The 26,098-nt window shown below is 44.2% G+C and overlaps 1 protein-coding gene across 1 annotated transcript in view; it reads right to left on the bottom strand.

Moving 5' to 3' along the window:
* Nucleotides 1-26,098, bottom strand: part of LOC115456761 (trichohyalin-like) — a 124,249-nt gene that overhangs the window by 80,954 nt on the left and 17,197 nt on the right. The window contains exon 2 of the mRNA XM_030186034.1: nucleotides 21,054-21,061. Coding sequence (XP_030041894.1) covers nucleotides 21,054-21,061 — 8 coding nt within the window. The remainder of the gene's footprint in view (nucleotides 1-21,053; nucleotides 21,062-26,098) is intronic.

The following is a 26,098-nucleotide window of genomic DNA, read 5'->3' as shown; positions in this document are numbered from 1 at the left end:
TTTGTGGGGAGGGTAAAGATAGGCGTTGGACACTGAATGTTGCTTTGTTGAAGGAGGAGGAGACTATGGCGGCTTATAGGAAATTATTGCTAGAATTCCTAGAATTGAATGTGGACTCTGGTCCACCTTTGGGGGTGGTGTGGGATACCCTAAAAACAGTTCGTAGGGTTTTTTTCTTCAAAAAGCCAGTTACCGTGCTCGGAAGCATAAGACTGAGATTGCCCAGTGTTTATCGCAAATGGCTATCGTGTCTGAGCGTCACAAACGTACTCATTTGGTTGCTGATTTGCGTGAGGTCCAATCGCTCCGCCTGCGTTTAGATCAGATTTATTTGGAACAATTGTGGTTCTTCCAAGATCAACAAAGGCATTCTCATTTTGTCTTTAGTAATAAACCTAGTAGAACATTGGCTGTTAAATTGCATCAGCGTAGAGTAGAATAGATCATACGGGCAAGGGGGTGACTAATTCGAGTCAGATTCGAGATGAGTTTCAATCCTTTTACCAATCTCTATACACACCTGATATTTCTCCATCTTTGCAAAAGATTGATGGGTTTCCATCTTTGTCAGCTGGTCAACATGAGGCTCTTGAGGGTCAGATTTCGGTGGAAGAGGTTAAAAACGTGATTAAAGCGCTTCCGGTGGGGAAGTCACCTGGTCTTGATGGATTACCTTTCATGCGGAATTGGCGCCCTTGTTGGTGGAGATTTTGAACGGGGTGTTAGAGGGCGGGGCATTCCCTGCGTCTATGATGGAAGCCTGGATTGCGGTGATTCCGAAACCGGGTAAAGATGTGACACAATGTGGCTTGTATCGCCCCATTTCAATTTTAAATTCTGATGTTAAAATTCTGGCAAAGGTTTTAGCTAATAGGTTGGCCAGGTTTTGCCGGAGTTAATCCGGACCAGACGGGATTTGTTCCTCATCGCCAGGCCATGGACAATGTGCGTTGTATGCTGCATGTGTCTAGGAAGGCCAGAATACTGGTCTGTTTATTAGGATTGGATGCTGAAAAGGCGTTTGATCGGGTTCATTGGCCTTTCATGCAACAGGTGCTGGGTCATTTTGGTATAGGATCAGGATTCTGTCGATGGATACAGGCTCTTTATACGTCACCTAGGGCGTGTGTCCGTGTGAATGGAGGTAATTCCAGGATGTTTTCTTTGTATAGGGGTAAGCAGCAGGGATGTCCATTGTTTATGGAGCCCCTGGCGATTTCAATTCAGGCGGATCCTGATATAACTGGTATTGCTGTGGGAGATGGAGAATACAAGTTAGTGTTATTTGCTGATGATGTGCTTCTTTCCTTAACAAAGCCGCAAGTGTCTCTTCCTAACTTGATGCGACATTTGGAGGCCTACTCTTTGGTTTCTGGGTTTAAATTGAACATGAAAAAGTCAGAAGCTTTGACGATTGGGGTTTCGTGTGAGGTCCAGGAGTCACTTCACCAGTCCTTCTCCTTTAAGTGGGTAAGGGGTGGTATAAATTATCTGGGGATTATTATCACGCCTAACTCAGCTGATTTGTTTTTGGCTAATTATCCGCCTTTGTTGAGGGGGATTTATAGGGATCTGGAGTGATGGGATTCTTCAGACTTGTCCTGGTTGAGTAGGATTGCTGTTTTAAAAATGAATGTTTTACCTCGATTGTTGTATCCGTTCCAAATCTTACCCATTAAGGTAGTTTTTTGGATAATGTTCAGAATAGATTGGTGCGGTTTGTTTGGGCCAACAAGCGTCCTCGGTTGCCTAGAACTTTATTATATAGAGATCATCGGGGAGGGGGGTTAGGTGTCCCAAATGTTTTGTGGTATTATAAAGCTGCTCAAGCGAAGGCTGCGATTGAATGGTTCTATGCCTTGCCGCATAAATTATGGGTCCATATAGAGCAAGCAGCAGTGGGGACTTGTCCGCTTCGATTTTTGATGTGGCTTCCCAAGAAACATAGGACCTTGCCAGGTGATTTGTGTCTTTCAATTCGCTCCATTTTCTTTTATTGGGATGGACTTCTTGCAAAATGTGAACTGGGATGAACTTCTTGCAAAATGTGAATTGTTATTCTCGCGGTTATCTCCGATTGCACACAATCCTTTGTTTTTGCCGGGTCTTTCGTCAGGGCCTTTTCAGAGGTGGGTATCGGTAGGTTTGGAAAATTGGGGTCAGCTCTTTGAAGACGATTGTTTGCTATTATTTGATTCGTTGAAAGAACAATTTGCTCTTTATTCTCAAGAGTGTTTTGCTTATTTTCAGTTGCTCCATTTCCTCACTTCCAAAGAGATAAAGGCTCGCATACTTCGTGAGGATTCCTTTTTGGAAGACTTGTGTGCGGATTCTAAATCTACTAGGGGTCTCATATCGTGTCTTTATTCTTATCTACGTAGGCAAATGCGGAATCATGTTGCTCATAGGGAAAAGTGGCATCGGGAGTTGGGGATGAGTATTGAGGATGGTGATTGGTCCTTTTTTGAGAATAATTGATTTAATATTTCCATCCATGTTCCTTTTCAGGAGAATGTGATTAAAGTGTTATATCGATGGTACTTGACTCCGGTCAGATTATCCCATATGTTCCCGGGGACCTTCACCATTGTGTGGGAGGGGTTGTGGCCAATTGGGTACAATGGGGCACATTTGGTGGAGGTGTCCTAAGATTAGGGCTTATTGGAAATCCATACATCATAGATTACAATTCTGGATTCATAGGTCCATTAAGTGGTCCCCGGAGATTTTTTTATCTTTGCTAGAGAGGTGTAGTAGCCGTGTTAGTCCACTTTTAAGGTTATCAATAGAAATCAAACAAAATAAAACATGGAAAAGAAAATAAGATGATACCTTTTTTATTGGATATAACTTAATACATTTCTTGATTAGCTTTCGAAGGTTGCCCTTCTTCATCAGATCGGAAATAAGCAAATGTGGTAGCAGATAGTATATATGAGTGAGACATCCAAGCATTACTTTGACAGTCTGACAGGGTGGGAGGGTGGGGGTGGGTAGGAGGTATGCATGCTTTGGTGTCCCCATGCATACCTCCTACCCACCCCCACCCTGTGAAGATCTTCTTCATCTTTGTAACCTTGATCTCCCTCCTATACAACCCACCCACAACAAAGATCACTCGCTCTACATCATCTCTTACAAATTCTATGCGAGCCATAACATCTACATTTCTGATATCAACTGGTCTGCCACCCCTTGGTCGGATCATCATAAAGCGTCACTGTCACTGCACTGGCGAAAAAAGGACCAGCCTATAAAACAAGACCCTATAACAATCATCACTAGAGGTCAGATTGACAAGGAAAGGTTTTGGCAACAAATTTACAATAACAACTGGTCTAAACAACCCAACTCAAACTACTTCCTTACTGAATGGGACAATAGATGCAATATTATACTGGACGAAATAGTCCCATTACGTACTAAAACTCTACACAGACGCAACCCATCACCGTGGTTCAACGAACTACTGAAAACCCTAAAATCACAAACTAGGAAACTAGAAAAAGCATGGAGTAAATCAAAAGACAGCGTCACCTACAACGCATGGAAGCAGTCACACAGAAACTACAAAAATGCCATTAAACGAGCCAAAAGATCCTACTACACACAAACAATTATAACCAGCGGCTTAGAATCTTCTTAACACCAACCCGGTTACATCATCATCCTCAAATTGCCCATCTGCTAACCAGCTGGCCACACACTTCAATAACAAAATTACCAATCTTTGCAGTACAATTCACCGGGACTGTGCAAATATTGATTCCTTTCTCGACAAACTGGACCCCTGCAGAGATGAAATTCCAGCTGATCGTTCATGGACAAATTTCACCCTCCTCAACACCAAAGAAGTTTCTATGGCGATCAACAAACTTTCCAAATCCCACTGCCATCTCGACCCATGTCCCAACTACGTAATGAAAGATGCCCCAGAACGCTTTATCATAGATATCACCGCCCACCTAAATTTCCTGCTACAGCAAGGATTTTTCCCTACTGGACATGGCAACATATTACTTACACCAATTCCTAAAAACCCCAAGAAACCAGCGAGTGATGTCACCAGCTACCGCCCTGTCGCCTCTATTCCTCTGCTAATTAAATTGATGGAAAACAGAGTGACCTCTCAAATCAACGATTATATACAAAAATTCTCCATTCTACATGAGTCGCAATCGGGCTTCCACCCAGCCAACAGTACAGAAACCGTCCTACTCACTCTAATATCCAAATTCAAACAAGAAATTTCAATTGGAAACAGCATCCTCCTTCTACAATTTGACTTATCCAGTGCATTTGATATGGTAAATCATAATATTCTAACCAAACTACTGGATAAACTTGGAATCGGTGGAAATATCATTAATTGGATAGAAGGCTTCATCACCTCAAGGTCTTACCAAGTTAAATCATCATCAAACATCTCATCTCCCTGGACGCCAGATTGTGGTGCACCTCAAGGATCCCCTTTATCGCCGATACTCTTTAATCTTATGATGATCCCCTGGCCAAAGCTCTGTCCAGACATGGTCTCAACCCTTTCATTTACTCTAATGACGTCACCATATTCATTCCCTTCAAATCTAATCTTAATGAAATCTCCGACAAAATATCCACGGGCATGAACATCTTGACCTCTTGGGCCAACGCAGTTAGGAAGAAATTGAACAAAGAAAAAACACAAAGCCTAATCCTTTCATCTCAACACTCTGCGCCCCTCCCATCTATTCTTAAAACCTCAGACATCACAATCCCCATTTCGGACAATCTGAAAATTCTTGGACTGATTCTAGACAACCACCTTTCACTTGAAAATCTCGCTATATCCACTACAAAGAAAATGTTCAATATGATGTGGATATTGAAACGCGTAAAACCCTATCTTCCCCTGAAAACTTTCCGGAATTTAGTACAATCCACGGTACTTACCCATGTCGACTACTGTAATAGCATTTTCCTTGGCTGCAAGGCCCATATCCTGAAAAAACTTCAGACTGCCCAGAATACAGCAGCGAGACTCATTTTTGGCAAATCACGTTTTGAGTCCCTCTTCGTGCAAAACTTCACTGGCTCCCTATCAAAGAACGAATCAACTTCAAGGTCCACACATTAATCCACAAGATTATCCATGATGAATCTCCAGACTATATGCTCAATCTGATTGACCTCCCTACCAGAAACATGTCTGAATCTTCGCGAAATTACTTCAACCTGCATTACCCCAACTGCAAAGGAATCAAGTACAAGACCTATCATGGATCTAATTTCTCCTTCCTGGGCAGTCAACTCTGGAATGCTCTCCCCCAGATCTATCCGATCAATCTGCGACTACCTACCCTTCCGGAAAGCACTAAAAATTCATTTATTCAAGCAGGCCTGTCCAAATGATCCAGATTAATCTTATGAACCATCTACCTAACACATACCCCCATGATAACAACATGGACCCAGACTTCATCTCCCACCTTACTCCCCTCTCTATTGCCTTTTTCTACCTATTCATCTCGTCTATTATTCTGGTATAATTAACTTTTACCCTCTCTAACAATATTCTGTATTCCTTTTACTATGTAAGTGTCACGATTGTGGCTGTGACCCCTCCCAGACTTACCTTATTTCTGGGGGTCAGCTTCTGTGCTGGCTTCTGTTTCTTCTGTCTGTCCTTTCTGAGCTAGCTCTGTCTCTCTTTGCTGGCTGGTTCCAGCAGCATGGCTCTAATTGCTTCACTATACTGCACCTGTGTGTGTTGCCTGAGTTAGCTCTGTCTCTGTATGCTGGCTGCTCCCAGCATAGCTCTAATTGCTCCACTATACTGCAGCTGTGTGGGTTAAGCCTCTCTGTGTTTCAGTATGCTGGCTGCATGTGTCTGGTAGTGGTGACCTCATCAGGCAGGGCCTTGATAAGGAAGTGGTGTTCTTCCCTTCGGGGCCTTTGCAACATTTGCTTTAGGTAGGGTGGGTGCAGTGTGCACTTCTGACTTTGTGTCTAGCTTCCCTGCTTGTGTTTTGCTGAGTCTGAATCAAGTTGCGGTCCCGGCCAAGATGCTGAGTTCGGTTTGAGTGGCAGTTCCGGCCAAGATGCTGAGTCTGAATTGAGTTGCAGTTCCGGCCAAGAGGCTGAGTCCGGATCGAGTTGCAGTTCCGACCAAGATGCTGAGTCCGGTTTGAGTTGCAGTTCCGTCCAAGATGCTGAGTCTACTCCAAGTTCCCATGTCAGCCAAGATGTTGAATCCCTTCTGAGTTCCAGCTCCGACCAAGAGGTGAGGTCCAATCAGAAGTCCAGTTCGAGTTCCTGTCCGGCTTCAGATTCCAGGAGGGATGTTGGCTCTAGCCCAGTTCCGGCTGCTGCATGGGAGTGCCAGGAGATCAAGGACATTGTGGATTCCTTCAGGAGAGGGTTCCTTTTGGATTTGACTCCACTTGTTGCATCCAAGACTCTGATCCTGCCTAGCAGCGGTCCTAAAGAGCCTCATGGTGACCAGAGCTACTCCTGGTTTCAAGTTCTAGATTTACTTGTTACATAGTAACATAGTAGATGACGGCAGAAAAAGACCTGCATGGTCCATACAGTTTGCCCAACAAGATAAATTCATATGTGTATACCTTACCTTGATTTGTACCTGTCTTTTTCAGGGCACAGATCGTATAAGTCTGCCTCCCAACCACCAGTCCCGCCTCCCATCACCGGCTCTGGCTCAGACCGTATAAGTCTGCCCTCCATTATCCTCGCCTCCCAACCACCAACCCCTCTTCCCCCCACCTGCTCCGCCACCCAATTTCGGCTAAGCTTCTGAGGATCCATTCCTTCTGCACAGGATTCCTTTATGTATATCCCACGCATGTTTGAATTCCGTTACCGTTTTCATCTCCACCACCTCCTGCAGGAGGGCATTCCAAGCATCCTCCACCCTCTCTGTGAAAAAATACTTCCTGACATCTTTCCTGAGTCTGCCCCCCTTCAATCTCATTTCATGTCCTCTCGTTCTACCGCCTTCCCATCTCCGAAAAAGATTTGTTTGCGGATTAACACCTTTCAAATATTTGAACGTCTGTATCATATCACCCCTGTTTCTCCTTTCCTCCAGGGTATACATGTTCAGGTCAGCAAGTCTCTCTTCATACGTCTTGGAACATAAATGCCATACCATTCTCATAGCTTTTCTTTGCACCGCTTCCATTTTTTTTTAAATTCTTTATTCATTTCACATTTATATTAATAACAGAACATAAATGTATGGAAATATCAGAAATATAATTCGGTATTACAAAATACCACATGTAACAGAAGAAAAGAACATTTTCATTTTGTCCACAATAAATTGAATCAAGAACTAAGAAATTTAAAACAAATGGAAAAATTACATAAGTTTCTAGCAGACGGGAAAGCAAAATATCCACAGCCAATTTTACAGCACTCTCCTTAACTATGGGACTATCTCTATTGGCGGTACAGCTTTTTCTTTTGACTCAATAAATTCAAGTAGCTTTTTAGGACTAAAGAAAAGATAATTTACCGATTGAAAAGAAATACAACATCGACAAGGAAATTTTAAATTAAAGGAGCCACCCAAATTCAAAATTCTAGATTTATAAGTTAAGAATTCCTTCCTTTTCTTTTGAGTGGTTCGCGCTAAATCCGGAAATACTTGAATTTTTTTGTCCCAAAAATGTCTCGCTAATGTGTCTGAAGTAAGACTTTAAGATATTGTTACGATCATATTCAAGTACAAATGTGACCAATAATGTCGTCCGTTCAGAGATCAACTCCAGAGAAGACTCCAAAAATTCAGTCAGATTTAAATCTTGAGATGTAGTTGGTTGCTTTTTATCTTGAAGCCCACTGAATACACCCGTTATATATTGTGTCCGTGTTATAGGAGGGTATGCCTCCTCTGGAATTCCCAGAACGTCCTTAAAGTACTTTTTAAGCATATCCGAAGCGTTAATTAGAGGAGATTTCGGGAAGTTGAGAAATCTTAAATTATTTCTACGAACATTATTTTCAAGATATTCCATCTTTCTTTCATGAACTTCTCGTTCTTTAATCAAAGCTTCCGTTATGTGCTGTAATTTAGTAATATCTTCTTGAGTTTTCAAGTTCTTAGCACTCTGTTCTTGAAATTGAGCGTTCAATATCTGATCCGCATTTTTTAATTCCGTTATTTCATTTTTAAAAGAAGCATTAATCAAAAGTAGTGTGCTGTTCACGCCCTGGATAGCTTCCCATAGCGAATCCATTGTCACTACACTTGGTCTTAATAATCCTCCAGTACTCACAGTTCCGATCTCCGAGGCAGTCTGCACGCTTCCCAGAAGGGGTTCCTGCAGTGATGATTCCTTGCCCGGGATTGAAGTAGTTATGGGGCCACCTTCCACCAGCGCCGAGGCTCTAGGCTGCTCCAAGGCCTCCAAATGCTGTTCTCCCATAGCTAAAAAATCGCTTCCGGGTTGCGGAGGTGTAGTGAGAGACGGGGGGCTAAGCGTCGCTCCCTCAGTGCTGCGTTCGGCGCTAGATAACGCCGGACCAATCGAAGTGGACATCTGCGCTCCAGGGGTTCCAGCCCGAAAGCCGTGCAAAGTTGTCTGGCGAAGGACAGGAGTTGACGGCGGTACTTTGGTGGTAATTACCGCCGTTTTCCCTTTTCTTTTCCCCATTTTAGGTCGGGGAAAATAGTCGCCCGTCAGGTCGCTTGTGGGCGTTCAGGAGCTGGAAAACCCGACGTCTGCACTTGATGCCATCTTGATGAGATCCGCTTCCATTTTTTTAACATCCTTCGCAAGGTACGGCCTCCAAAACTGAACACAATACTCCAGGTGGGGCCTCACCAACGACTTGTACAGGGGCATCAACACTTCCTTTCTTCTGCTGATCACACCTCTCTCTATACAGCCTAGCAACCTTCTCGCTACGGCCACCGCCCTGTCACACTGTTTCGTCGCCTTCAGATCCTCGGATACTATCACCCCAAGATCCCTCTCCCCCTCAGTACCTATCAGACTCTCCCCGCCTAACACATACGTCTCTCGTGGGTTTCTACTCCCTAAATGCATCACTTTGCATTTCTTCGCATTGAATTTTAATTGCCAAACCTCAGACCATTCTTCTAGCTTCCTCAGATCCCTTTTCATGCTTTCCACTCCCTCCCGGGCGTCCACTCTGTTGCAAATCTTAGTATCATCCGCAAATAGGCAAACTTTACCTTCTAATATACCTGAAGAAATTTTTGTCGCCCCTCCTTACATTTCTAGCCATTTGTTCTTCTGCTTGCACCTTTCTTTTTTTTTGAAAATATCTTTATTATTAGAAGAAAAGACATGTAACATTTGAACATCACATTCCAGCTCAATGAAGCCAACTATTTCCAATATCTAGCAGCCGATAATAACCTATGAATACAATGAATACATTGACTACATGTGTCAGCTAACAAACCTTATTGTATAACCTTAACATAATACAACTTTCAAAATGAGGCCATTTTAAACATAAATATATCTCCTCTGCCCTGCACCTTTCAGTTTCATCCGGTATTCCTCCCCGTGTTCCTGTTCTTGAGAGTTTCTATATTTCTGAAACGCCAACTCTTTAGCCTTTATTTTCTCAGCCACTTGCTTGGAGAACCATATTGGTTTCCTTTTTCTCTTGCTTTTATTTACTCTCCTTACATAAAGGTCTGTGGCCCTATTTATTACTTCTTTCAGCCTGGACCACTGTCCTTCCACTTCTTGTACGTCCTCCCAGCCCAGCCCAGCCCATTTTACTAAAGTCATCACGCTTGAAATCCAGGACTTTGAGTTTAGAGTGGCCGCCCTCCACTTCAGCTGTCATATCAAACCAAACCGTTTGATGGTCGCTGCTTCCCAGGTGTGCACCCACTCGGACATTTGACACGCTATCCCCATTTGTGAGCACCAGATCCAGCGTCGCTCCCTCCCTCGTGGGTTCCGTTACAATTTGATTGAGCAGAGCACTTTGGAAAGCATCCACGATCTCTCTACTTCTTTCCGATTTCGCAGACAGAACCTTCCAATCTACATCCGGCAGATTGAAATCTCCCATTAACAGAACCTCTTTTTTCTTTCCTAATTTTTGAATATCTGCGATCAGATCTTTATCTAGTTCCTCTAATTGTGTCGGAGGTCTGTAGACAACACCCACATGGACAGAGGTTCTATCATCTCTTTATAAGGTGATCCATATCGCTTCTTCCTTTCACAAGGTCCCTGTCATTTCAGTCACCATGATTCCTCACATACAGAGCTACTCCTCCACCTTTACGACCCTCTCTATCCTTCCTAAATAGATTATAGCCTGGTATGTTTGCATCCCATTCATGGGAACCATTGAGCCACGTCTCCATGATTGCAACAACATCTAAGTCTGCCTCCAACATCAGGGCTTGAAGGTCATGAACTTTATTGCTTTGACTACGAGCATTTGTGGCCATCACTTTCCATCTATATTTCCTGGTATGTGTTTCAACATTAGTGATTTGGGGATGTGTTTTCACTTTGGGTACCTTCATATCTTTTTGTTCCAACTTTATTGCTTTTTCCTCTGCCTCAGTTCTATTTACTTCCTGTCCAGTAGTCCAGGTCTCTGTTTTGAAACCTATTGGTAGATTTCATCACAGTTACCCATGGAGACCTGAATTTTCTCTGGAGACCTGGAGCTCCCATGGGGACACGGGAGCCTTGAGGGGGAGGTACTGTCACGATTGTGGCTGTGACCCCTCCCAGACTTACCTTATTTCTGGGGGTCAGCTTCTGTGCTGGCTTCTGTTTCTTCTGTCTGTCCTTTCTGAGCTAGCTCTGTCTCTCTTTGCTGGCTGGTTCCAGCAGCATGGCTCTAATTGCTTCACTATACTGCACCTGTGTGTGTTGCCTGAGTTAGCTCTGTCTCTGTATGCTGGCTGCTCCCAGCATAGCTCTAATTGCTCCACTATACTGCAGCTGTGTGGGTTAAGCCTCTCTGTGTTTCAGTATGCTGGCTGCCTGTGTCTGGTAGTGGTGACCTCATCAGGCAGGGCCTTGATAAGGAAGTGGTGTTCTTCCCTTCGGGGCCTTTGCAACATTTGCTTTAGGTAGGGTGGGTGCAGTGTGCACTTCTGACTTTGTGTCTAGCTTCCCTGCTTGTGTTTTGCTGTAGGTCCAGGTTAGTGTTAGTGCAGTGTGCACTTTTGTCTTATGTGTTTAGCTTCCCTGCTTTTTCTTTGTGGCTTCCCTGCTTTCCCTTTTGGTGTGGTTAGAAGCACTTCAGTTTTGCTGTTAGAAGTACATCTGGATTTGGTGCTGTTAGGAGCACTTCTGTTAGTGGAGTGCTTAGGAGCACTCCTGATTAGTTTAGTGCTTAGGAGCACTGTTGTTGGTGGAGTGCTTAGGAGCACTCCTGATTAGTTTAGTGCTTAGGGGCACTGTTGTTGGTGTAGTGCTTAGGAGCACTTCTGTTGGTTTAGTGCTTAGGAGCACTTCTGTTAGCTTAGTGCTTAGAAGCACTTCTGTGGGTTTACTGTTAGGAGCTCTTCTGTTAGTGTGGGGCTTAGGAGCAGTTAGTGCTTAGGTGCACTTCTGTTGGTTTAGTACTTAAGAGCACTTCTGGTACTGTCTAGCTTGTTCTGCAGGGGCATAATCGAACGCGAACGCCCATCTCCATGGGCGCTTATGTCCAAAAACGGGTATGTGAAGAGGCGGGACAGACTGTATTATCGAAAAAGATGGGCGTTCATCTTTCGTTTCGAAAATACGGTTTGGACGGACCAAATGCCATGGATTTGGTCCTTTCTGAGATGGGTGTTTTTTTTTTAGCGATAATGGAAACTAAAAATGCCCAGCTCAGAAACGTCCCAATCCAAGCCACTTGATCGTGGGAGGGACAAATGTACAACACTACCATAGCTCTTAGGGGTGAAGGGGGCAACTACATATGGGTACAGTGGGTTTTAGAGGCCTCCCAATTACCACCACAAGTGTTACGGGTGGGGGTGGGGTGGGCCTGGGTCTGCCTGCCTGAAGTGCACTGCAGTACCGGACTTGTTGCTGCTGTATAACCTTGGCACAGCTGTTCACACCTGAAGACTATTGTCTCTGAAAACGTCCTTTATTTGAATAAGCACGTTTACTCACAGTTAACTGCAGATCAGAGATTGTGCCCCACTGGCAACGAGTCTCGCTGGTACTGAGATTAGCAGTAGGTCCGAGCTGGCAGAATGGTGTGCAATTCCCTCTTTCAGCAACATTCAAGGTAAAAACTAAGTGCTGTAACGTGGCTAACACATGAAAGGGATCTAAACCTGTCTTACACAAATGGCCACTACCTCATGGACTACCGGAAACAAAACAGGGCACACTCTGACCCAGTAAGTAGAGGGGAAAGCACCTTGGGAGTAGAGCCTACCAACTACCAACATCGTGAGCATGTAACACAAGCTAGTGGAATCACGTAGCCCAATACCCTACACCCACCACAATGCATTGCTGATGTGACTCTGCAGTGCCCTTAACAGAAAAGGTGTCACACTCACCCGAGACCCGCATCAGAACCAGGGAAAGGGGGTTAGTGACCACTGGGGGAGTCAGGGGAGGTGATCCCCGATTCCCTCCGGTGGTCATCTGGTCAGTTGGGGCACTTTTTTGGGACCTGAAAAAAAGGGTCCAAATAAAGCGGACCAAATTCTCGTCAAAAACGCCCTTCTTGTTTCGATTATCAGCTAAAGACGCCCATCTCTCCTCGGCCAATAACCACGCCCAAGTCCCGCCTTCACCACATCTCCGACACGCCCCTGTGATCTTTGTTCGTCTCCGTGACAGACTGCAGTTGAGGACGCCAAAAATCGTGTTTCGATTATACCGATTTGGGCGCCCATGGGAAACGGACGCCCATCTTCCGATTTGGGTCGAAACATGGGCGTCTTTCTCTTTCGAAAATAAGCTGGCTGGTATCCCAGTACTGTGTTATCCAGTATCCGGTAAGCCCTGCCGGCCGCTTGAAGCCAGGGGCTCAACTCCTGGGGGACAGTGGCTAAGTGCAGGTGAAGCAGTGCGGACCAGTCCGGTGTACTCCAGTCCAGTGGGTTCCGGTCCAGTGTGTTCCAGTCCGGTGTACTCCAGTCCAGTGTGTTTCGGTCCAGTGCGGACCAGTCCGGTGTCCTCCAGTCCAGGGGGATCCAGTCCGTGGGTTCCGGCTCGCTGGGTGGCGCCTGCAGTCCTTGCCTGTGCCGGTGTGCTAGCCCAGTGTTGGTTGGTGGGTTTTGCCTGCTGCTGTCGCTCCTCGTCAGCAGCCCAAGGGCTCACGTTTGTTCCAGAGCCCATCCCTCTGGGCTCTGAACCTCTGACAGTAAGCCGCATTGAACCTGCTTTGAGTGGGAAAGCGCGGGATACAAAAATAATAATAATAGGTCTGCAAATGTCCCCTCTCTGGTAAGGTGGTTAAATAAATTATGGTATATTTGCAAAATGGAGAGAATCCGCGCGATACGTGCCCGCTCACTTTCTAAGTGGGAGGTGATATGGGCGCCCGTCTTGAAAAACTGCTCCTGTTAGTAGGGTTATATAGAGGGGGGGGGGGATTATGGTGTGGGGATCTGGGGGGGAGGGGAGGGGGTGAAATTAGATGGTGACTGGTAGGGGGGATTTGGGTGGGGGGAGGTTTTCATAAAAACAAAGAGGGGGGAAACTTAAAATGTTGTTGTTGAGCTGTATGCAATCTTGAGCATTACAAATTAATGTGATACAGAGAGATGTTCTGGATACATTTGTTTATTTGTTTAAATGTTCAATAAAGACTTCATTTAAATTAAAATATGTACGCCCTGGGAAGAATGTTTTTCTAAGCTTACTCCAAATAGTTAAGGGCCACCGGAGCAGAAGGGGGCTATCCCTGATTATCTGTACCAGCTTTTGTTTTGGGAGCCAAGGTATTGCTCTAAGTGGGAACGGAGCCAACCATCTTTGTTCTAAACGGACCCATATCTTCCCTGTGTCTTGTAGCCAGATTGCTAAAATTCTTAAATGGGCAGCCTGATAGTAGGTCTGAAAGGAGGGAACCCCCATCCCCCCCTCTGTCCCTTGAGTGGTACATCACCTCTTTCCGCACTCGCGGTGGTCTCTTTCTCCATATGAACGAGAATATTTTCCTCTGCAGACCACGCAGAAAATCATCTGGCAGCAAGATTGGTAATGCCATAAATAAATACAAGAGCTTCGGAAGAATTATCCTTTTTACAGCACTGATCCTCTCCATCCAGGACAGTGTCAAGCCCTCCCATCTGTCTAGCCCCTTAAAAAGGCTTTGTACTTTGTTTGGAAAATTACTTTTGAAAATCTCTTCAAGACAACGTGGTATATTAACCCCTAAATACAGAAATTGTAGGGAAATTGTGATTTCAATTGCTCTACTTGGCCACTGGGTATATTCACATCTAGCGCCTCTGATTTATCAAAATTAATCTTGAAACCAGAAACTACTCCATAGGTTTGTATCACCTCTCCAACTATTGGAAAGGATATCGGAGGATCCTTCAATATAAGCAGGATGTCGTCAGCAAAAAGAAGAATCTTAGTCTCTATCCACCCCCCCCCCCCCACTTTGGACCCCTAATCTCAGGTGTTGTTCTAATTTTGATTGCCAGGGGTCCCATTACTAAAGCAAAAGGCAATAAGGACAGCGCAACCCTGCCTAGTGCCTCTATGCAACAAAAATGGCCAAGACAGGGAGCCACTGATCCGCACAGAGGCTGCAGGGATCTTATAAATTAAATGTAACCAGTCTGAAAACCACCCCTCAATGCCAACCCTCTCCAGCAGTGAAAAGAGAAACGGCCAGTTGACCCGATCGAAGGCCTTCTCCGCAACCAAGGACAGAATACATAACGGAGTTTTGGTTGTTTGTGCACTATGAATCATTTGTAGAGCTCTCCCCTTATATTGTCAAATGTCTGACTGTCATGCACAAATCCAGCTTGATCTTCATGGATAAGCAAAGGAAGATGATGTCGCAATCTGGTATCTAATACCTTAGTGAATATTTTATAGTCAACTCCTAGCAAAGAGATGGGCCTGTAAGAGCTACATATTTGCGGGTCTTCATTATCGGGCTCTTGTGCTACTTTGTCTGATGAGCGTTATGGATGACCAGACTGGCAAGGATAAACGTGCTGTTGAACTGGCTCATAATCTATCACTGTTGGATTCCCTACATATGCAGAAAGAAGCCTGGAATCATGTTACACAGGCAACCATTGTGAACTGCTACAAGTGGGCAAGCTTTGTTAAGGATGTGGAGAGGGACGAAACAGATGCAGCTGTTGCAAACGTGTCAGATGTACAAGCTATTGACATCCCAGCCGGTGTTACTGAAGAGGAGTTTCATCACTACGTAGCTGTTGATTATGATCTACAAACAGCTGACGACAGCACTGATGTCGAGATATGCGCCTACACACAGGCAACGGCTGATGATGAAACAGATGATGAAATGAGCAGCGAAGCACATGCTGATGAAATTCAACAACCTCCTGTCACTTTTGCAAGAGCACTGGAGAGTCTCAACACTGTGCGGGCCTAGCTGAAGGCCACTGGATTTCAGTGCTATGACAGTTTTTACCGTCTCACAGTAAGCCTAACGTCAGTTAACGAAGACTGTATACTGTATACTGTACGTATAATAAACTACTGTACATATGTTTATCAGATGTCAAGCTTCTTTGGGTCACAACAGTTAAGTGCAGTCTCCGGTTAACTGCATGTATTTCTTTGGTCCCAGACCCTTGCACTTAAGCGGACTGCACTTTGTATATATACCTGGGCCAGTGCAGAGATATCCATGGGTTCAATCCCAGCTGCTGCTACCCCTTGGGACAACTCCTCCACTCCTGCTTCTGGCTGCCAGTCCAACAGCTCTTCTCCCTATATATTCCCCAGCTGTTCCAATGTCTCCTGATTAGTACTACTACTACTACTGCTTAACATTTCTAGAGCACTACTAGGGTTACGCAGCACTGTACAAATTAACAAAGAAGGATGGTCCCTGCTCAAAGGAGCTTACAATCTAAAGGACGAAATGTCAAGTTGGGGTAGTCTAGATTTCCTGAGTAGAGGTGTAGTGTTTAGGTGCCCAAAGCGACATTGAAGAGGTGGGCTTTGAGCAATGATTTGAAGATGGGCAGGGAGGGGGCCTGGTGTATGGGCTCAGGGAGTTTGTTCCAAGCACGGGGTGAGGCGAGGCAGAAAGGGCGGAGCCTGGAGTTGGCGGTGGTGGAGAAGGGTACTGAAAGGAGGGATTTGTCTTGAGAGCGGAGGTTACGGGTAGGGACGTAAGGGGAGATGAGGGTAGAGAGGTAAGGAGGGGCTGCAGATCGAGTGCATTTGTAGGTTAGTAGGAGAAGTTTGAACTGTATACGGTATCTGATCCTCTCTGAACCAGTCCACACCCTCCTCACCTGGAGCCTGGGACCTGTAGTTCTTACTCTCCTCCCTAATAGGATCTGGAGTTTTATGCAGAGGTTCTTGGGAACTGTAGTCTTCCTCCATCTCAGAGGAAATAAGATACCTGTATCTCTAAGAAGTGGTGGGCCATCTACCCCAAGGAACCTGGGACTTGTAGTTTAAGTTTTCAGGGAGAAATCTTCCCTTCCTGCTCCTTTCCCTGCCAACTTCCTCACCTATTATCCTGGAATCCTCATAATATAGAGATCAATATTATCAAAAAATACAGGAGTATTACTTTACAAGTCCACAGTTCCCAAGTCTGTGTCAGCTCAAGTGTCTAGGATCCATCCAGATTCCTCATCATGTCCAAATAATCACAGGCTATCCGATATGAAGGCAATCGCTTGCAACAGGTAACAGAGAATTAAAGTTCCTTTAACAATGCTCAAGCCTCCGTGCCTGCTGCTGATGTCGTCTCCGAAAGCCCAGCCACAAATTCCTTCGTGACAGTCACAGTATCAAAGAATAGCACTTTATTGGCATGCATCACCTTCAAGCACGCATGATATTGAAGCATAAACCTGATTTTTTGATTTGCCAGCTGAGAACACAGAGGCGCAAAGCTATGGCGCTGTGCCGCCACTTTACTACTACTACTACTACTTAACATTTCTAGAGCGCTACTAGGGTTACGCAGCGCTGTACAATTTAACAAAGAGAGACAGTCCCTGCTCAAAGAGCTTACAATCTAAAGGACAAGTGAACAGTCGGTCCTTTAGCCGAGTAATCTTGAAAGCTTAAAATTCTTTGACTGTTATAAATTAGAGGCTTACCCCCTCGAAGTGCCTGTAATATAGAAACCTTGTGTGTATAATTAAGAATTTTGAAAATCACCACTCGGGGTCGAGTAGCAGTAGAATAGTGCTGCCTCAGTCTATGTGCCCGCTCAATACACAGAGGTCCCTAGTGATCCGCCAATTGTAAGTCGCGGGAAAGCCAAGTCTCTAGGAATCCAACAAGCTCCTTCTCCCCTACAGACTCCGGAAGGCCGACAAGCCGCAAGTTATTCCTCCTAAATCGGTTTTCAAGGTCTTCCATTTTTTCCTCATAACTGGTAAACATGGTCTGCAGCTGAGCACACGTGTCTTCCAAGCATTTCACATGGTCTTCCACCTCACTGGTGTACTGTTGTTGTTGCAGCAGCAGCAAGTCCCTGCTAAGATTATCAAAATGCTCCTGAAGCCATTCAAGTTTTGTGTCAATTGGCTGGAGCCTCCGGTCCAAAAGTGGCTCCATAGCTGCGGTCACCTCGGCCGCCACTTCCGTGACCCAGGCCGAACTGAGCCCCGGACCAGCGGGACTTGCTGGCGCCGCCATCTTGTCCTTGCTTACATGAGCCCGATCATTTCCTTTGCGCCCATATTTCGTCGTCATAGGGCAGCCAAATAGCAGCAAACACGCTCCTCTAAGTTAGATGTACACTCCTTTACCAAAGCATAAGCTTTAAATAATAACAGCACAAAATAAAACTGCTGAACGGAGCTGGAAGGTCAGGAAAATTCAACCCCTGCGTTCTCTCTCGAGCATGGCACCACGTGACCTCTCCTCCATATCATTTATAAATATGTTAAATAGCATCAACCCCTGTACAGATCCCTGTGGCACTCCACTATTCACCCTCCTCCATTGAGAAAAATGGCCATTTAATCCTACTCTGTGTTTTCTGTCCAATAACCAATTCCTAATCCACAACAGAACCTTGCCTCCTTTAATTTTCTCAGGAGTCTCTCAAGAGGAACTTTGTCAAAAGCTTTCTGAAAATCTAAATACACAACATCAACCGGCTCACCTTTATCCACATGTTTATTCACGCCTTCAAAGATATGAAGCAAATTGGTGAGGCAAGACTTCCCTTGGCTGAATCCATGTTGACTCTGTCCTATTAAATCATGTTTGTCCATGTGTTCCGTAATTTTATTCTGTATAATAGTTTGCACTATTTTCCCCGGCACTGAAGTCAGGTTTACTGGTCTGTAATTTCCCGGATTACCTCTAGAACCCTTTTTAAAAATTGGAGTTAGATTGGCCACCCTCCAATTTTCAGATACTATGGATGACTTTAACAATATGTTACAGATTGCCTGAATATTATCCTCTTTGTTAGTATGTTCTCTTCCAGAGAAGCTTGCTTCCCACAGGCTGTTGAAATTGTGAGAGGAATACCTACATGTAAAACATCTGCTAGAATCTGTACATAGTTTATTATTTGCTAATGCTTTTGACTAGTAAAAGAATCTGATATTCGAACCACAACTACCTCGTTCTGAAGTTAAGTACATAAGTAACATAAGTAATGCCACACTGGGAAAAGACCAAAGGTCCATCGAGCCCAGCATCCTGTCCACGACAGCGGCCAATCCAGGCCAAGGGCACCTGGCAAGCTTCCCAAACATACAAACATTCTATACATGTTATTCCTGGAATTGTGGATTTTTCCCAAGTCCATTTAATAGTGGTTTATGGACTTGTCCTTTAGGAAACCGTCTAGCCCCTTTTTAAACTCTGCTAAGCTAACCGCCTTCACCACGTTCTCCGGCAACGAATTCCAGAGTTTAATTATGCGTTGGGTGAAGAAACATTTTCTCAGATTTATTTTACATTTACTACACTGTAGTTTCATCGCATGCCCCCTAGTCCCAGTATTTTTCGAAAGCATGAAGAAACGCTTCACATCCACCTGTTCCACTCCACTCAATATTTTATATACCTCTATCATGTCTCCTCTCAGCCGTCTCTTCTCCAAGCTGAAAAGCCCTAGCCTCCTTAGTCTTTCTTCATAGGGAAGTCGTCCCATCCCCGCTATCATTTTAGTCACCCTTCACTGCACTTTTCCAATTCTACTATATCTTTCTTGAGATGTGGCGACCAGAATTGAACACAGTACTCAAGGTGCGGTCGCACCATGGAGCGATACAACAGCATTATAACATCCTCACACCTGTTTTCCATACCTTTCCTAATGATACCCAACATTCTATTCGCTTTCCTAGCCGCAGCAGCACACTGAGCAGAAGGTTTCAGTGTATTATCGACGACAACACCCAGATCCCTTTCTTGGTCCGTAACTCCTAACGTGGAACCCTGCATGACGTAGCTATAATTCGGGTTCTTTTTTCCCACATGCATCACCTTGCACTTGCTCACATTAAACGTCATCTGCCATTTAGCCGCCCAGTCTCCCAGTCTCGTAAGGTCTTTCTATAATTTTTCACAATCCTGTCGCGAGTTAACGACTTTGAATAACTTTGTGTCATCAGCAAATTTAATTACCTCGCTAGTTACTACCATCTCTAAATCATTTATAAATATGTTAAAAGCAGCGGTCCTAGCACAGACCCCTGAGGAACCCCACTAACTACCCTTCTCCATTGTGAATACTGCCCATTTAACCCCACTCTGTTTCCTATCCTTCAACCAGTTTTTAATCCACAATAGGACATTTCCTCCTATCCCATGACCCTCCAATTTCCTCTGTAGCCTTTCATGAGGTACCTTGTCAAACGCCTTTTGAAAATCCAGATACACAATATCAACTGGCTCCCCTTGTTTGGAGTTAGTCAGAATGATTTATTTTTCTCACTGAAAGGCCTAACAGAGTATCCTGTGCCCCAGGAAGAACTATACATGAAAAATAGCGAGGCTGATATTCAGATTGCAGAAGTTAGCCACGCTAACTCCCACAGTCGGTGCTAAAATTGGATGTTCAATGCCGGGCCATTTCCGGTGACCAGCACTGAATATTCGGTTTACTTTTGACCAGTTTGACTTTGACGGGCCAAGTCGATATTCAGTGCTGTCCGCTCAAAGACAAACCAGCCAACGATAAGACTGCCTTGCATGTGGCTAAATATGGCTGCCAAAGTTATGTGGCAATGTGCCAAAAACTGGCAGATAGTTGGTTATATCGCACAATATAACTGGCTAGCTGCTAACCGGCAATATTCAGCAGGACATGGCTGGCCATGTCTCACTGAATGTCGATTGCATAGCCAGCTATGTGGCATTTAATCGGCCAGGTGCCAATTCTGGCAAGTTAAATGCCTGTGAATATCATGGGGTGCTTGTTTTACATCTAGTTGAGTAGTCTGAGGGGAAAGGGGAGCTTACAAATAGGTAACTTAATGAGAAACATATAGTAATATTTCTTCAAAGAAAAAGTTGTTGATGCATGGAACAGCCTCCATCATCTCTTCTAGGAAACTAAACAACTGACAATATTCAAGAAAATGTGGGATACGCACAGATTTTTCTTGGATGCAAAACTGGATGGCTAAAGCCTGAGGTTGCCCAAGCTTTGTGGTACTGGATCAGGAATGAAAAGGGCAGGCTTTTTGGTCCCTATCTTACAGCATTTCTATGACCAGAGAAAGAGAGGATAGGTGGTTTATAGGAGCACAGGGCAGGGAATGATATAGAAATGAATGTGGATAACCGATGGTATATGAGAGTAGTAGGACTTGGAGCTTTTCAGTGCTGGTGTGTGTAAGGGGGGCAGTTTAGGAAAAGAGGATAGACAGGAATGAGAGACAGGGCCTCAAAGCACAGTAGCATTAGGGTATTTCTTACCTCTTCATCTGATCACCCCAGGAGATTGGAAGATGGAAGGTGATGAATGGCACAGAGGAGATGACACCAGGGAGAAAACAGAAAAAGAACAAAGATTTAGCTGAGCTCTTTCCCTCAACCACATGGGATGTGGATGGGGGGAAACAGTATAATGTTTAAATGTTTCTGTCAAGCTGTACCTGCTATACAGCGCCTTAAGTGAATCTCTTTTCATAAAGGTGGCTGGTTAATAAATCCCAATTAATTGATTAATTAATTAATGCAGAGTACATGCCAAATGAAACAGGTGGAAGAAGGGAAGCTATTTCTGTTCATAGATGAAGCTAATAGGTTTGTGTATATTAAATACTGCGTGCATGTGTCTCACATTTCTCAAATAATTTTATCCAAGGATGCCACAAGCTACCCTCAAATTCAGGTATAACAGAGACAGGCTGAACCCACCCTGACTTATAGCCCCCTTCTCATTATATCTCTGGACTTGCAACATTGCTTTTCTTAGTTTCAGTGGAACAAGGCCCTACATGGTATAGGGCAACTCTTGGCCAGGATTGCCTGACCTGAGGACTGGAACTATTTCTAGCATCACCATTATGGGCCTGATATTCAGCCTGAAGTGGTAAGCTGCTTATAAGCTGCTCACAGTCACGGGCTGAACTGTGAGCAGCTTCTACTACTACTACTACAGAGCTGTTTTGGTTTGATTGGGGGCTGTGCTGCCTGTGTTCTGAAAAAAAAAAAAAGAACTTTTCTTTCTCTATATCTCACCTGAAACAAACGTTAAGGAAAACAAAAAGCTGTTCTTTCATTCACTGGCTGTACTTTCTAAGCCTCTCTCTTTCTGTTAACTCCTTTCTAAGCCTCTCTTTCCTATAAACTAATCTAAAATTGCTAGTTTTCATTCTGTGCTGGTAGTCCTTCAACTGTGTTATATTTCTGTGCTGATTCCTAAGTTGTCTTAAAAGTGTTTCCTACAACTGTTCTTCTATGAGGGAAGAGGAATGTGGTAGCCGTGTTAGTCCACTCTTAAGGTTATCAATAGAAATCAAACAAAATAAAACATGGAAAAGAAAATAAGGTGATACCTTTTTTATTGGACATAACTTAATACATTTCTTGATTAGCTTTCGAAGGTTGCCCTTCTTTGTCAGATCGGAAATAAGCAAATGTGCTAGCTGACAGTGTATATAAGTGAAAACATTCAAGCATTACTATGACAGTCTGACAGGGTGGGAGGATGGGGGTGGGTCGGAGGTATGCATGGGGACATCAAAGCATATCATTGATATTCTAACAGGATGGGTGTGGATAGGTGAGGGGAGGGGTGATCAACAGAGACATATAGCTTTATGGTTTATAATGGGTTAGGAACCCCAGATCCTTGTTAAGTCCTTTCTGTTGGGTGTTAAAATATTCAATCATTCTGACTTCAAAGGTCTTACGTTCTTGTATGGTTTTAAAGTTACCTTTCAGTATTCTCACTGTGAAATCACTGGTACAGTGTCCTGGTTCTGTGAAGTGCTGTCCCACCGGGGTGGGGGCCCTACTGGCTGTATTGTTCATGTGATGTCTATGTAAATTGAATCTTGTCTTAAGCATCTGGCCTGTTTCTCCAATATAGCATCCTTCGTTACATTTTTTACACTGAATGATATATACCACATTGGAAGATGAGCAAGTGAAAGATCCCTTTATGTTGAATATCTTTCCTTTGTGGATAACTGTGGGGTCCTGTGAAATATTTTGGCATAGTTTGCAACTGGATAAATTACAGGGACGTGTGCCCTTCTGTTCCTTTTCAGTCTGTGATGGAAGTTTACTTCTGATTAGCTTGTGTTTTAAGTTGGGTGGCTGTCGGAAGGCCAGTACTGGTGGGGATGGGAATATCTCTTTCAGTAATTCATCCTCCTGGAGTATAGGTTGTAGATCTCTTATGATTTTCCTCAGTTTTTCCAGCTCTGGATTGTATGTCACTACAAGAGGGATTCTGTCTGTGGGTTTTTTCTCCTTGTACTGTAGCAGATTCTCCCTGGGTGTTTTGAGGGAGGAGGCAATATTCTTGGAGATTATTTTGGGGTTGTAGCCTTTCTGTTTGAAGGATGCAGTCAGGCTTTTAAGGTGTCTGTCTCTGTCCCCTGGGTCAGAGCAGATACGGTGGTATCTTGTGGCTTGGCTGTAAATGATGGATCTTTTTGTATGTGAAGGATGGAAGCTGGAGTTGTGGAGGTAGCTGCATCTGTCTGTGGGTTTCTTGTATATAGATGTTTGTATACAGCCATCACTGATTGAGACCGTGGTGTCCAAAAAATTGACTTTTACTGGGGAGTAGTCAATTTTGAATCTGATTGTAGGATGGTATGTATTGAAGGCAGAATAAAATTGTTTCAGAGTTTCTTCACCCTCCGTCCAAATCATAAAAATGTCATCGATGTACCGGTAGTATTTTAGAGGTTTGGTCTGGTGTGTATTCAGAAATGTCTCTTCCAGCTCAGCCATAAAAAGGTTGGCATATTGGAGTGCTGTCCTGGTGCCCATCGCAGTGCCCATTATTTGCAGATAGATATCATTGTTAAAGCAGAAGTAGTTGTGAGTTAAAATGAATTTGATTAATTTTGTAATAGTTTCTGTTGAGTATTGATGGTCCAGTGTGGATTTTTTTAGGAGTCTTCCACATGCAACTATGCCATCCGCATGTGGAATGTTGCTGTATAGTGATTCTACATCCATCGTGACCAGAAGGGTGTTAGGTGGTAGTTGCTTGATATTTTTCAATTTATTCAGAAAGTCTGTGGTGTCTTGTATGAAGCTGTTAGTTTTGTGTACGAGAGGTTTCAGAATTCCCTCTATGAATCCAGATATTTCTTCCGTGAATGTGCCAATACCTGATATGATTGGTCTGCCAGGGTTTCCCGGTTTGTGGATCTTGGGTAGCATGTAGAATGTGCCCACTCATACCAAACCAGCCTGCGGATCTTTCACTTGCTCATCTTCCAATGTGGTATATATCATTCAGTGTAAAAAATGTAACGAAGGATGCTATATTGGAGAAACAGGCTAGATGCTTAAGACAAGATTCAATTTATATAGACATCACATGAACAATACAGCCAGTAGGGCCCCCACCCCGGTGGGACAGCACTTCACAGAACCAGGACACTGTACCAGTGATTTCACAGTGAGAATACTGAAAGGTAACTTTAAAACCATACAAGAACGTAAGACCTTTGAAGTCAGAATGATTGAATATTTTAACACCCAACAGAAAGGACTTAACAAGGATCTGGGGTTCCTAACCCATTATAAACCATAAAGCTGTATGTCTCTGTTGATCACCCCTCCCCTCACCTATCCACACCCATCCTGTTAGAATATCAATGATATGCTTTGATGTCCCCATGCATACCTCCGACCCACCCCCATCCTCCCACCCTGTCAGACTGTCATAGTAATGCTTGAATGTTTTCACTTATATACACTGTCAGCTAGCACATTTGCTTATTTCCGATCTGACGAAGAAGGGCAACCTTCGAAAGCTAATCAAGAAATGTATTAAGTTATGTCCAATAAAAAAGGTATCATCTTATTTTCTTTTCCATGTTTTATTTTGTTTGATTTCTATTGATAACTCTATGAGGGAAGTAATCCAATTAACTACATTAACAGATAGGCTCTAGCAGGCACTGAAGGATCCAGTTTAGTCTTCCCACCCCCCTCCCCAATGCCAGACCACCCCTGGGACAGCTCTACATTTATAGCAAGTAGTGTAATTAGGGTAATAAGCTAGGAGTGCTCTTACATTACCAGTCATTACCATTTAAGGAGGAAACACTACAAGGATCATACAATACCCTATATATGAACTAAAAGACTCTTTATATCAGACTAACAATCTTAATACTGTAGCAACTCCTACAAGATTGAAAAACTTGAAAACACTAAGATGGAGTCAGCAGTCCAGCAGTGAGAGGGGTGCTACCCAGTCTTTTGCACTGAGTGCCACATGTATGAGTATCTCCCGGTTGGTGTGATGTCATATCTGTGTGCTTGATGCAAAGAGCTCCTAGACCTCAGAGAGCGTGTTCGTTCTCTTGAGGCTAGAGTAGCAGACTTGGTAGAAATGAGAGAGAGAGAGAAATATATAGACGATGTAGGGGGCAGGATTTTCTATTTGGACTTTGTATTCACACTTGCACCTTTACCTTTGCATTGTACCAAAACCTCAGCTTTGCTATGATGAGCCTAACCAACCTAAAACTGTGCTGTTTGGACTTTTACTAGTAACATCTATTTGTTAACCAGCAGCTAGATAACAAGTTGTAGTAGTCAGCAATTTAGGTTTGTAAAGGAGATAGCTGGCTCTGCCCGTGCAGTCTCGTGATCCATGTATAGAGGCTGTATTATGTGAATGTGCTGAAACACTGCAATAAGTTACATTTCTTGCAAAGTAACAATTTCTATGAAAGCTATGAAACTGACGTATCTTTTCTCTATGAGAACTACAGAACTACTAATGTATTGTGCATGTGCATGTACTGCGCATGTGTATGTGTGTTGTATGGTGTGTTTTATGCGCATGACCACTAATTTGTATAATAATGAGTGTCAGGTGACACTCGGGGCGCAGTATCCTGAGTCTGAACTTAGTACTGTGACAGCTAGCTAATAAAAGTTGCCTTGCTTTGGAAGTCTGTGTCTCGGCCTCCTGATTTACTTGCTGATCAGTCCGGTTACATTGGCGAGCCAGCCAGGAGGGCGGGGCTAAGGATGAGGATATTTCCTCCCCTCCCTGATAGTGGCACGGCTGGGCCGAGACTGACGGTTCTCTCCAGCTGACTGGAGAGTGCGCACCGCTGAGTTCAGTGTTCAGCTGCTGTGAGAGAACTGTGCAGGGCTGGGTAGCCTGCACAAGGGGTGTGTGCTCCTAGCAAGACAACTTTTCTGGGTCTCCGGAGACTTCTGAATCCTGCAGCAGAATCAGGCGAGTATACTCTCTGGGAATCAGCAGCCGACCCAGTAAGGGTCGGAGGGGCTTGATCACCCCCTTC

The sequence above is a fragment of the Microcaecilia unicolor genome, chromosome 13, assembly GCF_901765095.1.
Source record: "Microcaecilia unicolor chromosome 13, aMicUni1.1, whole genome shotgun sequence".
Lineage (NCBI taxonomy): Eukaryota > Metazoa > Chordata > Amphibia > Gymnophiona > Siphonopidae > Microcaecilia > Microcaecilia unicolor.
This window is presented reverse-complemented; position numbering and strand designations above follow the sequence as displayed.